General features: G+C 42.9%; 1 protein-coding gene across 1 annotated transcript in view; it reads right to left on the bottom strand.

The window, feature by feature from the left end:
* The window catches only part of LOC132572600 (EF-hand and coiled-coil domain-containing protein 1-like), a 137148-nt gene extending 121527 nt beyond the window's left edge, over positions 1 to 15621 (bottom strand). The window contains exons 1-2 of the mRNA XM_060239849.1: positions 14815 to 15621; positions 10501 to 10910 (exon numbers count right to left, since the gene is read on the bottom strand). Of these exons, the coding sequence (XP_060095832.1) occupies positions 10501 to 10910; positions 14815 to 15555 (1151 nt within the window). The 5' untranslated portion in view covers positions 15556 to 15621. The remainder of the gene's footprint in view (positions 1 to 10500; positions 10911 to 14814) is intronic.
* Positions 15622 to 15853: the final 232 nt, after the last annotated feature.

Raw genomic sequence — 15853 nt, 5'->3', positions numbered from 1 at the left:
GTTTTATTTAAGGTTTATTTATTTAAGGACTAATTTATTTTATTTCACCCTCTGCCTATATGATTTAACAGTGAATATCATTTCATTGTGTCTGAAGAAGTGTGCGTGCACAAAAGCTCATACCTTGAATAAAATTCTGTTGGTCTTAAAGGTGCCACTGGACCCAAATTTTGTTTTCCTATCAATAGTAGTTATTTCAGTTGCTTTTTGCTTAACTTGTGCATGTTTCATTCCCAATTTCCCATTTCTCTTTCAGCTTTATTTTATTTAAAATCACAGAATGAGTTAGAAATTGCCTTACAGGCCATCTAGTCCAACCATCTGTTCAATGCAGAATCAACCTAGCTCTAGAGCATCCCTGACAAGTATTCATCCAGTCGCTGCTTAAAGATTGCCAGTGAGGGGGAGCTCACCACCTCACTCAGTAGCTGATTCCATTGTTACTATAAACAAGTTTTTCCTAATATCCAGTCAATACTTTCCCACCCTTAAATTAAACCATTACAAGTCCTCTCCTCTGCTGCCAACAGGAAAAACTCCTTGTCCTCATCTAAGAGAGCAATCATGTCCCCCCTCAACCTCCTCTTCTCCAGACTGAACACTCTTTCCTCATAGGGCTTGGTCCAGTCCACTGGTCATCCTCATTGCTCTCCTCTGCACCCACTCTATTCTTTCCACATCCTTCTGAAGTGTCCTGGCCCAACTGAACACAATACGCCAAGTGTGGCCTGAATAATGCAGTGCACAACAGGACTATGACATCTTCCAATCTGGATGTTATGCCTCTGCTGATACACCATGTGATGGAACCGGCTCAATTCTGCCTTCAGACCCAGTCCCGGCAACTGAACCGGCCCGATTCTGCCTTCAGACCTGGTCCCATCAACTGAGCCGGCCCGATTCTGCCTTCAGACCCATCAACTCCCTTTTGAGTTGCCAACTCCTGAAGAAAGCTAATCTTCTTCCCACCATTAGGGCACACTGCCACCACCTGTTCAATTTAAGGGCTCCTGACCGAGAGGAACAGGACTCCCAATCCGCCTTCCTTCCAGTTCTGAGGCTTGGCCTCAAGGTCCTCTGCCAACCCAGCACCTGGTGAGCCCAGAGACCTTCTTGCCAACTGTGTGCCTTCCCCCCTTCCCTGGACTCGCCTCTTTCAGTAGCGTGGTCTAAGGCAGTTGGGGAACCTATGTGGTACAGAGGGACTACCTTTTTAAACAGACAAAATATTTATTTAAAACATGCAACTATTTACAGGCATTTTTAAATACAGGGTGAACAGAAGTAATAAATGAAAGTAGGGATAAACGCTCCTTCTTTCCCTAATGTATAACTGGCCCTGACCATACCATCCAGAACCAACTCACCAGTCTCCAAGACTCAAATCAAAACTCCTTTTCCCTCCCAAAATCTATAATATAAAACCCAGTTCCCGCCCAGGAACTGATTTTCCTGCTTGCAGCATTCTGGGAGACCAGCCAGACAAACTTCCTGTTGCTCTAGGAGGCCTCCTCAGAATTGCTGTTCCCAGACAGGAGGGGAGGAGGGAGGAGAAAGAGACTAGGCCCAAAGCCTGTCTCCAGTTTGAGAGACTCCTCCAACCACTCCCAGACAAACATAGGCCCAAAATGGTGTTTCTCCACACACCCCAAGATGGCCTTTTTTGTCACTACATCACACTGACTGCTCATATTAACTTATGGTCCACCATACTCCAAAATCTTGTTAACATACACTGCTACCCAGAAGTGTATTCCCCATCCAGTATGTGTGTTTTTCATTTTATTATCAAGATGTAAAACTCAGCAATTATCCTTGTTAAATTGCATCTTGTTCATTTCCGCCCACTTTTCCAGCATGTTCAGATCTTGTTGAATTCTAACTATCTTCTGGTGTATTTGCTGCTCCTCCTAGGCTTCCCAATCCCCAGGTCCCAGCGGGGGATCCCCCGGTTTTACAGGCTTCCCCCCTCCCCCAGCCAGCTGGCCGGCGGGGGAAGCCCCACCCCCACAACCATTATGCACCTCCATGAACAATTCCCATAAGGAATGATGGGGAATTGTTCCGCGGGTATCGGGGGCTCTGGGGGGGCTGTTTTTTGAGGTAGAGGTGCCAAATTTTCAGTATAGCATCTAGTGCCTCTTCCCAAAATACCCCCCAAGTTTCAAAAGTATTGGACCAGGAGGTCCAATTCTACGAGCCCCAAAAGAAGGTGCCCCTATCCTTCATTATTTTATATGGAAGGAAGGCATTTTAAAAGGTGTGCTGTCCCTTTAAATGTGATGGCCAGAACTCCCTTGGAGTTCAATTCTGCTTGTCACACCCGTGCTCCTGGCTCCGCCCCCAAAGTCTCCTGGCTCCACCCCCAAAGTCTCCTGGCTCCACCCCCAAAGTCTCCTGGCCCCACCCCCAAAGTCCCCAGATATTTCTTGAATTGGACTTGGCAACCCTAGCTCCTCCCAATCTGGTGTCATCTGCAAATTTAATGAGTAGCCCCTCCACACCCTCATCTAGATCATTGATAAAAATACTGAAAAGTGTTGGGCCCAAAACTGAGCCCTGTGGCGCCCCAACAGACACCTCCCTCTGTTCAGATGAAATGCCATTGACAACTACTCTTCAAGTGCAGTTAAGAACATAAGAGAAGCCATGCTGGATTAGGCCAATGGTCCATCCAGTCCAACACGCAGTCACACAGTGGCCAAAAAACCCCAGGTGCCATCAGGAGGTCCATCAGTGGAGCCAGGACACTAGAAGTCCTCCCACTGTTGCCCCCCCCGCAAGTCCCAGACAGAGAGTTCCAACAATACGCTGTGGCTAATAGCCACAGATGGACCTCTGCTCCATATGTTTATCCAATCCCCTCTTGAAGCTGTCTATGCTTGTAGCCGCCACCACCTCCTGTGGCAGTGAATTCCATGTGTTAATCACCCTTTGGGTGAAGTACTTCCTTTTATTCATTCTAACCCAACTGCTCAGCAATTTCATTGAATGTCCACAAGTTCTTGTATTGTGAGAAAGGGAGAAAAGTACTTCTTTCTCTACCTTCTCTGTCCCATGCATAATCTTGTAAACCTCTATCATGTCACCCCTCAGTCGATGTTTCTCCAAGCTAAAGGGCCCCAGGTGTTTTAACCTTTCTTCATGGGGAAAGTGTTCCAACCCTTTAATCAGTCTAGTTGCCCTTTTCTGCACTTTTTCCAATGCTATAAAATCTTTTGGGGGGGGGGGGGCGGTGACCAGAATTCTACACAGTACTCCAAATGAGGTCGCACCATCGATTTATACAGGGGCATTATAATACTCATTATAATATCCAGTCCCATCACTCCTTGGCAAATAGAAGGGGAAGACGTGGAAGTAGTGACAGACTTCACATTTCTGGGATCCAAGATCACTGCAGATGGTGACTGTAGCCATGAAATTAAAAGACATTTGCTCCTTGGGAGGACAGCTATGGCGAACCTGGGCAGTATAATAAAAAGTAGAGACATCACCCTGCTAACAAAAGTCCGTATAGTCAAAGCGATTGTGTTCCCAGTAGTAATGTATGCCTGTGAGAGTTGGATCATAAGAAAAGCCAAGCGCAGAAGAATAGATGCTTTTGAGATGTGGAGCTGGAGAAGACTCTTGAGAGTCCCTTAGACTGCAAGAAGATCAAATTAATCAGTCCTAAGGGAAATCAACCCTGACTGTCTGTGGAAGGTCAGATGTTGAAGCTCAAATACTTTGGCCACCAAATGAGAAGGGAGCTCTCCCTGGAGAAGATCCTGATGCTGGAAAAGACAGAAGGCAAAAGAAGAAGGGGATGGCAAAAGATGAGATGGCTGGACAGCATTACTGATGTAACTAACATGAATTTGAGCAGACTTTGGAGGATGGTGGAAGACAGGCGGGTCTGGCATGACTTGGTTCATGGAGTCGCAAAGAGTTGGACTCGACTGTGCGACTGAACAACATTATGATACTGGCTGATTTGTTTTCAAGTCCCTTCCTAATAATTCCCAGCATAGTGCTGGCCTTTTTTATTGCAGTCACAAACTGTCTCGACATTTTCAGTGAGTTATCTACCACAACCCCAAGATCTCTCTTTTGGTCAGTCTCCACCCATTCACACCCCATCAACTTGTATTTCTCCAACCAGTTTCCTATCCACCTAACTATCCTAGAGTTCAGTCCACAGTCCTCTAGTTTCCTCAGCAGAACTTCATGGGGAACCTTGTCAGAAGCTTTACTGAAACTGAGGTAAACAACATCAACAACATTTCCAAGATCCAGTAAGCTCGTCACTTGATCAAAGAAGGAAATCAGGTTGGTCTGGCAGGACCTGTTGGGAACAAATCTGTGTTGACTCCCCGAGATCACGAAGTTGCCCTTCTGGTGCCTGCAGACTGATCGCTTTAAAATGTGCTCCAGTATCTTCCCTGGGACAGAGGTCAAACTGACTGGCCTGTGGTTTCCTGGGTCATCCCTCCTCCCTTTCTTGAAGATTAGGATGACATTTGCCCTCCTCCATTGTGGTATGTCTCCCATCCTCCAAGAGGTCTGGAAGATGATTGACAAAGACTCTGCAAGCTCTTTAGAAAGTTCTTTGAGCACTCTTGGGTGCATACCATCCGGTCAAAAGGAGGAGAAGAAGAAAAAAACTGCAGATTTATACCCCATCTTTCTCTCTGAATCAGAGACTCAGAGCGGCTTACAATCTCCTATATCTTCTCCCCCAACAACACACACCCTGTGAGGTGGGTGGGCTGAGAAGGCTCTCACAGCAGCTGTTCTTTCAAGGACAACTCCTGCAATAGCTATGGCTAACTGAAGAGTATTCCAGCAGCTGCAAGTGGAGGAGTGGGGAATCAAACCCGGTTCTCCCAGATAAAGAGTCCACACACTTAACCACTACACAAAAATGGCTCTCAGAACAGAACAACATAGTGGATTGGACTTCTGGACGAATAATTTTTATTTAGTTACTTGCAAGATGTGTCTCATATTTCCTCAAATAGCTTACAAATATGTAAAAACAAAATAATATCTTTAATTGTTTTTCTCTGTATCCTTTATAAAGTTTATATCTCTACCACCTGGCATTACATTTTATGATATGCATGGCCTGGCCCCACAAAGTCCCATTTATGTTAGATCCAGCCCTCGTAACAAATGAGTTCAACACCTCTGATTCTCCCTAAGGGGAAAAGTATGAGATACACTGTTGATCCACAATCCATGCCTTCATTCACATGCTGGACACATAGAACTTTCCAGTCATAAATTCTGATGTTACTGTAGTTCTCAAATGTTCTTACTGGACAAGCCTGGGCAATCTATTGATCTTTAACTAGTTAATCTCCCTTCCCTCAAATGAGCTTCATGCTCCATCAAACTCTGGAAAAACATCTTGGTAAGCAAGGCTGGGGGCTGGACTTGAACTCTTAAGTACACAGGCCAGCAGATACTTGTCTTCTCCCCCAGTCATGAAATAAAGGCTGTTCTTCATAGTCAGCACTCAACTGCCTAAATGTCCTAAATCCAAACAAATTACCCAGAATTAAGTCACACTGAAGTTATAAATGAGACTAATTTCTAAGTAACGTCATTTACATTCCAAATCTAAGTACAAGTATCTATATGCCAAAGATAAAACATTAAAAACGAAACAACCTATTTAACTGAACATTTAATTTTTGCAGAACGAGATACAAGAACCTATACACTACTTATAAATATAGTACTGAATAAAATTACTAGTTATTGTCACTTCTTCTATCAGGGGCGTCAAACTCATTTGGATCTAACACAATACAGCTGGATCTAACACAAATGGGACATTGTGGGGCCAGGTCTTGTGTATCATAAAATGTAGTGCCTGGTAGTGGAGATATAAATTTTGTAAAGGATACAGAGAAATACAATTAAAGATATTATGTTTTCCTTAAAATACAAACATGCTTAAAACGTGTGATGTTTTGTTTAAAATGGAAAGGTGGGGGAATAGCGGGATTTGGCAATGCAGTTTAAAAAAAGAAAACATCAAGAAAAAGCACAAGGCTCATAGCAGAAACTAAAAATATAACCCAAAAATATAAAATGCTCTGGGTTTAGGAAAACATGAAATGTCTGGACATTGCAAACTTCTCCCTCTGCCCCCAGGTCTACTCAGTCTGGCAATGGCTCTTCAATGTAATATCCCCATTTGGCTGTGGGTTGCCAGTTTAGAGTACTTACTAGGCACCAGTTCTAAGGACCATTCAGCAGAGGCATGCTGGCTCAAAGCATCAGTTCTTAATTTGCAAGGTCACACAACTCCAGCAAGGAACATTTCTAACTGGCCATGTAAGTGCTGAAAAGAGAAGCTGTGCTCCACTCCATAAAAATACACTGCAGCACAGATAAAGCTGCAAGGAAAACACGGAATGGACTTTCATTAAGGACTCGGTCCCCCGCCCCCCCCCCCCCCCCAAAAAAGGTCTCTGTTCCCAGAGTAGTCTGTCTGGGCACAGAGACCTTAATGGAAAGACTATTTCGCATTTTCTTTGCAGCTTTGCACTCCCAGAATTGCTTCTTGCTTCAGCCTGCAAAAATAAGGAAGGAGCTGGGAATTTTGGCAGCCTCAGAGCTTCAAAGAGTGAGGACAGAAGGGGAGAGAAATTGATTAAAGCCCTGGGTGGGCTGGTTCTGGCCTGCGAACTAGATATCTGACACCCCTGTTCTACCTACCTAAAAACACTGGACATAATATTGTTGGTCCTTCAAATAGCTTAATCTGATTTCTTATAAAACTGGGGAAATAGCATTTGAAGAAGGGAAATTGCTATTTTAGTTGTTTTTATATTTAAAGGTAGCAGGAAGGAAATAAAATAGTCTTCTACATAGGGCTCTAGTATGTACCATATATATTATTTCATTGCTTTAAGAAGAAGAATTGGTTTTATACTCCGTTCTTTACTACCGAAAGGATTCTCAGAGTGGCTTATGATACAATCTCTTTTCCTTCCTTTCTCCACAAGAGGCACCCTGAGAGATAGGTGGGACTGAGAGAGCTCTGAGAGAATTGCTCTTGGGAGAGCAGCTCTGAGAGAACTGTAACTGACCCAAGGTCACCCAGCTGCCTGCATGGGAAGTAGTGGGGAATCAAACCCCATTCTCCAGATTAGAGTCCGCTTCTCTTAACCATTACACCAAGCTGGCTCCCCAGCTTCATTAATCTTACAGTCTTTCTTACACTATCTTACAACAATTCTGTTAGGTAGAGCAGTAATGTCTCCCTTTTATAGATAGAAAGATGGGGCTATGACAGCAGCTTGCCTAAGACCACACGGAAGAGGCAAAATGTGAACCAAAGACTTAGCAATTCTGACACCACTATACCTGTCCTAAATGGAAAGGGGTAGTCCTCTTTTTTTGCTTGTTAAACTTAGGATGACTGCACAAGATTCACCAGGGATAACAAAGAAAAGTTGGAGTCAGGTATAATTCTCACTGTCACATATTAGAACTAAGGGGATGATAGAGACTATGAATCATAGCCTAGGTTCTTCAAAATATATCCAAGTTAATTCAGAAACAAGATGCCATGTCATTATAATCTAGTTCTGTAATGTTATTAAGGTATAGACATATACACATCAGTTAGGTATCAAGCTCTAATATAAGACCTTGTCAGACATAAAGTTTGGGAATATTCAACAATACATGCCATATTCAACAATACATGCCATATGCAACATGCCATATTGCTTTCCATATGCAAAGTTGGAAACACCCAATTTTGGAATGCACAAATGCAGGCCCTAAATAGTCAGGGTAGCCATGTACTGAAGTTGGAAAATATCTGTGGTTCCAAAATGGTTATTGTGCATATTGGGAGGATCATGGGTAGCATGAACTCTTGTCTCCCAGGAATCCTAGTTGGATGCCCCTAAAAAGGACTATAGTGAACACAAGCTGCAATACATGGAAGCAATTCAGAATATTTTTTTTATTTCCCCTCCACCCCCCACAAAGGCCCATAGCAAATCATGATGCTAGACTAGGGGTCTCCTTTTGCCTATTCTAAGTGCTTACATTTGTTCGTGTTGGTTCATTTTAATGACATGAACCAAGAAATGAGTAGACACAGGACCCATTAGACCTTTGGCCCTTAGTCCTTCATGTCTTCTCCACAACAGGGCCATCTGAGATTTCACATGCTTTGTCAGAGTATTGTTACACACTTGGCTGGAGGTATCCCCTACAAATTAATGCTGTAATTGTTCTCTTTATTAAAAAAATAGTAAAGTGAGCTCCCAGCTATATTAAAAACTGTAAAGCCGTCTATTCACCTGCTTAATCGTACCTTTGGCTTTGGTTTCTCATCTTCCTCATCTTCAGTGAAAGCCTATTTACTCACTACCAGATACAGAATCATTATGACCTATAATCAAAGTTGCTTTTAAATTAGACTGAGGCTGCAGTCACACAAGCAGTTCTCACCAATATAGTTGCATTACCGTTGCACATTTAAAGAGCACAATTAGACAACAACATCTGCCTTCCTTGCCCCAGTTGTCAGCACCCCGCTTTGCCTCGCTTTGGAAGCAGAGTATTCAGGCACTGGAGAAAGTCCAGTTTTTCCAGAAGCCAGCATTTCCACTCAGCCAGATCCACCAAGTTTCCAGTGTGACTGCAGCCTGAAATCCATGTGTCCCAGGTTGACAAGAAGAAGAGTAACAAGTCTCACCATGTATAAATTAGAATTGAAAGATTAGAATCTGGTGGAGCATAATTGAGCTAGAGATGAAACAAGTGAATACTTTCCTTCTACTTACTGGCACCAACTTGGCATATAGTTTTGTGTGCTTACAGATCAAACTACACATTATGTTTTCTTCCATATTTTTTGCACATGGAAGCTGCTGGGACTGCATTTTCAAGTAAGTGATTGGCATAGGATGAGAGGAGGGGGCTGTTTAATGCTTTTCATCCCTCCAGTTTTGTTCATGAAATATAACACATGCATACCTTTATCCTTACTAGGGAAAAGTTAAAGGCACATGTATTATTTTCTCAGCAAGAATACAAACAGCATGGGGATGTGTTCATTTTAAAAGGCATCCAATTAAGTACATCCCAGTCATTAAACAGAGTAGGATGCACTTCTAAGTATGCATAGTACTATGCTGTAAAAAACTTCATACAAAACATGCTTAAAACCATTATCTTATTTCTCAGGTCTACTTTGCTCTTTTCACCATGGATCAGGAGTCCCCAACATGATGTCTGCCAAGTGTTTCTAGAAAGTAGGCATAGCCAGGTAGAGCTTTTTGGCAAGAAGGGCTTCTGAATGGTTGAGCAAAGTTCTTTTAAAAAAATGTTTTTTGGTAGTGGCTGCCACCATAATATAAGGATCTTCAATGCATGACTGAAGGTAAGCTGTATGTATGCAAGTAAATATTTTTAAACAAAAATGTTCATTTTTAAAAGGCACTCTGTTAAACAGATCTTGTGCCTTATATGTTTAAGTGTAACTATTCCTGACATTTTGTGGTTGGTTCCGCCTTCTGAGGCAGCCATTTTGTGGTTGCTGGCACACTCTGTTCCAGAATTCCAAAGATGCCCAATGATTCAAGAATGCTGGGGATCCCTATCATGGAAAAAATATATCAATCCTATACAAAATTAAAAGACTAGTGTGTGTTTAATTGATATTTTGATAGTGGATCCAGTAATTATAATATTTTTTAAATTCTAAGTAGCAAACTTTTAAAATGTTTATGAGTTCTGTTTAACTGAGTTTCCACTCCAGATTAACTATATCGATAGAAATGGATAACAGTGCAATCCTATGCAGAGTTGCTTCAATTTAATTCCATTTACCTCAGAGGGCTTAGATTGGAGTAACTCTACATAAGATTGCATTGTCAAATTATAAAACGTAGAGTAGTTGGAAAATCACCCAACAAAACAGAAGCTGGCACACCTTAAAAAACAGCAGCCACCTGTAATTACCACCTATAGGGAGAAACTCTGCAAACATGGCCTGAAATATTTGGTAGGAAAGCATAAAGAAAAGTTACAGGGTGTCCAAACAAGAAAACTTCTAATGGCTAGAGCTATGTAAATAGTCATTTCAAGCTAAAACGTAATATATACACCAAATGCCCTTAATGATAACCAGCTGTTATTTTCATGGCTTCTCCCATTAGATTATATGTTGCCTTTTCTAAACATCAGTTCCCACAATACCATTAATAATGTCTCCTAAATTAGATTGTTAACATCTGCTGGGTTTTGTCAAGGGAATGTTGGGCTTCTCTTTGATGGTCTTGCTGTTACCACTAGATCATGTTTACTGTGGCATTAAGTAGAAGGGAGATAACTAAAGCTTTTCTTTGAGTCCCTGCTAAGAAAATAACTAGGTAGAGTCTGATTCTTTACTCAGCACATCTCAGAAGACAGTCACAAATGGCTTGGCAAAACATTTTAAATGTCTGCTGTATATTTATTCTGTGGCTGCAGGCTTACCTATAATATTGTAGTTCTGATTCCAGTTGCTGAATATATATCTGCAAATGCGACACTTCACTGGCTTTAGCTTCTAGCTGTTTTACTTTTCCAAGGCTGTTGAGGACTGCCTGCCTTGCTTCTTCAACCTTCTTTCTCATTTCAGCTTGCTCCCTCTTTAGGTTGCGATTGCTGTCTTCCAAGGTGACCACAGCTTCCTGAGAACTCCTCAGCTCCTTTTCTAGTTCTTGATTAAACCTAATTGCTTCTTCAATTTGTCCATCCCTAGAACTTCGGAGTAATTCCATTTCCTTTAGAACACTTTGAAGGCACTTGGAAGTCTGGAACTGGCTGTGCATTAATAATCTTCTGTTATGTATAAAGCAGGTTCCATTTTTCTTATGGTTAGCATGGCTTTTCCGCAATCCTACCTACAAGCCAAAGGGAGAAATAGAATTTAGAAATAAATTTAACAATGCAAATTTGTTTTCAATAGTCTTCTAGACTGTTTTTTTAATTTTCAGAGAATACTATAACTTTGTCAAATTCAGATGGGAAGCTGTTATGCATGTACCATGTTTCCAGAACAAACTAGCCCTTCATCCTGTTGTCACCCAGACTTTTAAGACATTTTTGCCAAGAGAAACATTCAGCAAACACTCCTATGTTAAGTGGCCCTTAGCTTGTGTTAAAGAGGTAGGACAAAGTAGAAGTCAAGGGCACCTTTAAGACCAACAAAGTTTTATTCAGAATGTACGCTTTCATGTGGTAAAGAGGTTAAGGGTCACTTAAAACATTGACTTTTCCTGAACAAGTAATAAGAACAAAGAAAAACCTGCTGTAAAGCAATTTGTACTTTAGCAAAGCTATGAAAGCAAAAAGTAACAGAACCCACGATTGAGTGTGTCTAACTGTATGCTTTATTCAAGGTATAAGCTTTCACGTGCACACAAATTTCTTCAGATACAAATTATAATTTCAGTGGCACTTTTCAGACCAACAAAGTTTTATTCAAGGTATGAGCTTTTGTGTGCATGTATACTTCCTCTTGTCTGTCTGACTCTCATAGTTCCATAAGCAGAGGCACCATGATCCAGTATCTTATAAAATTCAAAACTACAATAAAACAATTGTCAAGAATTGACAGCCTGACCCTAAACACCAATATGGAGGTACTTAGGATAGCCTTGTAGCACCACTATATGAACATGACACACTGCTTCAGTAGTGATGTTTTACCAACTTTACAAGCAGATAGAGTCACCACACAAGCATACCAGAAGCATTGCTGATATTACTGTTGTAATTGTTAACTTATTGAAACATTTAATGAATTAGTATTAGTTTATCAAAAGACTTTAAGAAGGCACATGTGGCTAATAAAATATGAAAACTATAATCATAAAATATAACCATATAGATCCAGCACATCATCACTAAATGTCAAAAAGAGCAGTTAGTTAAAAACAGTAACAATTTACTGAGCTCATCCCTTTCAAGCAGGACTGTTGAGACACATTTCCTGAAAGAAGTGAGGTTGACCAGTGGCCCTTTCTGGAGAGAAAGTTCAACAACATACAGATCACTGCCAAAAAGCCCATGGTAGCAATCAGCCTGGATTCTGACCAATCTGAAACACACAATAGGTCCTCAGATGATGATTTAAGCAGATAGGCAGGTTCACAAATGAGCAGGTGGCCTTTTCCTACTAAATTAAGAGTCACTAAATGCATCTAATTCTACATAATGCCTTAATTCTGTTTGGATATATATCCATATGTGTGTGTCAACACAACAATTAAGTAAATTGATTATGTTAAAAGGAGTTGACCTGGTCTACCTTATGCTGAGATCCTAAACCCCACAGGTAAAAGTAACCTTGACTGAATACAAGGGAACTAATTTCTAAACAGTGTTTTTATGCAGAGATTGACTGTGCACAACTATACACAGCTGCAAACTTACAACTGTTACAGAAATTATATTTGCACTTGTAGGAGTGAAACAGAGGTACTTGATATCTTTCCCACTTCTCTCACTATATCTGAATCTGGGCATTGCAAAACGACTGTGATATAGTGGTTGCAGCATCACACTAGGATTGAGGAGACCCAGGACAGAATCACCCAATTGCTTACATGCTTTCAGCTGCACGGACATTGTATGCGCAGTTGTGGAAGCAAAGTAATATTCCAGAAAAATGGGACTGGGTTATGAAAACTATGCACTGGAGTGAAATGGACAAATTAACAAGAACATTAAAGGAACTTGATATGGAAAAATTTAATAATGAATGGCAAAAGTTTCAGAACTATGTGGAAGAACACTGTGGAGGGTGAAAGGACACGGTGATATTTGATAATGGATAACTTGTTTAAAGTAAGGTAATATTAGCTATTTTTAATTTACTGAGATAAGAATTATAGTTAAAATAAGAGTATGAGAATATATCTTGTTCTTTCTTAAAGTATTACAATAAGATAGATAATATGACTTAATTTAGTATTATATTGGATTTTTAATCAAATGAGGTAGTAACCATAAAGAAATACGAGTTCCTTTTTTTCCTTCTTTTTAAACATAAGAACATAAGAGAAGCCATGTTAGATCAGGCCAGTGGCCCATCCAGTCCAACACTCTGTGTCACACAGTGGCCAAATATATATATACACACACACACTGTGGCTAATAGCCACTGATGGACCTCTGCTCCATATTTTTATCTAACCCCCTTTTGAAGGTAGCTATGCTTGTGGCCGCCACCACTTCCTGTGGCAGTGAATTCCACATGTTAATCACCACAGTTTCTTAAAATGCTAAATTACCTTTATTGTTTGTTATATTGTAAGTAACACCGGGGAAGTCTTGAAAATGGGGATGGGGAGGTGGAAAAGGTGATGCAACATATTGATTTTTATTTGAGGAAAGTAATTGAAATAGTGATATAATATGTTGTAGAATAATAAAAATTGTTTTTACAAAAAAAAATGAATCACCCAATTGCCATGAAAGCTTGCTAGTTTGACATTGGGCCAGACACATGTTCTCAGCCTAACCTACCTCATGAGGCTGTTTTGAGGGAAAAAATGGAGGAGAGGAGAATGATATAAGTCACTTAGGTTCCCCACCAGGAAGAAAGGTGGGGCATAAATGAAGTAAATAAATAAATAACACAACACAACACTGTACTCCAACAAAGACATTCTAGCCTGCACTCAAGCATTGGTTATTTAGGAGTAATTTCTGCGTTTCTGAATTAATCACATATTTTTCTGCAATTGTGAGCACTGCTAATAAGAAGTACATGTTCAACCCACATATCTAAAGGACCATATCTCCCATTATGCCTCCAAGTGATAGTTACACTCTGCTGGCCTCCTACCGACTGTCCTCTCATAGCTTGATCCCCTCTTCCTCTGCCTGCTCAAGAGCATTCTTGGTCACTGGGTCAACTGTGTGGAACAGCCTTCCAGAAGAAGTTCAGAGAGTTTCCTCTCTCTCCATTTCTAGGAGGGCTTGTAAAGTAGGGTCCCCTTTAAGAGGTTCTTCATCTGAGTGGCACCTGTGGCTTGATGGAATTGCTTGGGAATGGCAGGGTTAATATAGCATTTTGTTGTACTGTTCCCAGTCTGGCACATGTTTTTACTGCAACTTTCCCACCTCTGAATGTATGGTATTTTATGTCTGTTAGCGCTTCTTAGTCTTGTATCTGCAGAGAAAATCAGGATACAAATATTTTTTAAAAGAAATTAATTAGATAGACAATCACCCTGCATGTCTTATGTTGTGATCCTAACTTCTAGAGACAGAAGTAATTTTGCTTCATTTCTACTAGCAGCGTAAACTTCTTAAACCCACTTATGCAAACGCAGCTTGTGTTCCAAAGTTTTGAAAACTATCTGTTTTCTCCATCTACTGCCTTCCCTTGCCACTCAGCTCCAGGTCCTTGTAATGTGATTTCTACTTTGCTGCTCTCCAGGCATTTCCCCCGAATTACAGAGCAATTTCATTACACGGGGCAGAGAAGTGCTGCTTCTTTGTGTTGTAAAGCAAGAGGGTAGGAGCACGAGTCACCTCAGGGAGTTTCTGCCTTTTAGCTGCGGAAAGGTAGGGTTGGTTTCAAAAAGGCCCTCTGTACATTCTCAGAGGCACTCTTCCACACAGGTGTTTTCTGCATGGTAGATTCAGATCTGGGGAAAACTCTGGCCACCACTTATTCCATTAGCCATCTGCACCATTACAGCTCCATAAGTTATAACTCCTGAAGGTCGAGAGCCCCTCTTCCTCCATGCTTCACGTGCTCGAGAGCTGCGCAGCCTCCCCGGGTCCGCTCACCTGCAGCGCCAGGCACCTGGCGTCGCTACTTTGCAGAGCCGCCCTCATGTCCTCCACCAGTTCGCGCAGGCTGGCGTTTTCCTCCTCGAGTTTGACGATCCGGTCCTCGGCCTGCTCCAGCGCCACGATCTCCTCGTAGCACTCCCTGGAGCACGAGCCCGGCGGCACAGGGGAAGGCGGCGGAGAGGCAGCCCCCCGGGCCCCGCTGCTGCAGCTGCTGCTGCGCCGGCCGCCCTTGCGGCGTCCCGCCGCTCCCTTCTCCCTGCGGCGGCGGAGCGGGCTGCGGAGGCGGATCTGGGTCTCGATGTGCTCGCTCTCCTTGCCCACCGGCAGGCGAGCCACCTCCATGCCCTGGCCCTGCGCCCGGCAGCCGGCCTTGGTGCTGAAGTAGCAGCACAGCCTGGCATGGAACTGCCGGAAAGTCAGGTCGGCCGAGAGGTTCTCGCAGAGGCCGGCGCACTCCTCCGGGTCGGCGGCCGCCTCTCGCTCCTGCTTGTGGCGGTCCAACAGCCCCAGCACTTGGCAGAGGGTCCGGAAGTCCTCGCCGGGGATCTTGCCTTCGCCCTCCCAGTCCAGGTGGTGGAAGATCTCTTGCAAGTACTGGTCCAGGCCCGTGGCCAGCACCACGATCTCGTTCTCCACGCCCCGGTCCAGCCCGTAGTGGTAAGCCAGGGCGCTGACCAGCCACTGCGTCCTGCGGGCCGGCCGGCTATAGGGGTCCCCGACGTCAGACAGCTCCATCGCGCCTGCCGCCCGACGCCCGCCTCTGCCGGCTGCCCTCTCCGACCATGCTTCCCCGTTTGAATCACGCCTCACCACTCCCGCAGCCGGCCGACTGACGGCTCTCTCCGGACACACCCCCTTCCCCGCTCCGCCCCGCACCTCGGGGGCGGCTCCGCTTGGGCACCGGTTTCCTCAGAAGTGGAACAGGGATTGAACTGTCCTCTCTCATATACACTTGGGGGAGGGGAGTTGGACAGAAAACTTTTTACTTAAAACCTTTTCTCAAAAGCTAAATGCTGCTGGTGATTGATTAGAC

The sequence above is a fragment of the Heteronotia binoei genome, chromosome 5 (assembly GCF_032191835.1).
Source record: "Heteronotia binoei isolate CCM8104 ecotype False Entrance Well chromosome 5, APGP_CSIRO_Hbin_v1, whole genome shotgun sequence".
Lineage (NCBI taxonomy): Eukaryota > Metazoa > Chordata > Lepidosauria > Squamata > Gekkonidae > Heteronotia > Heteronotia binoei.
Note: the sequence above shows the minus strand (reverse complement) of the source record. Positions and strands in the feature narration are given on the sequence as shown.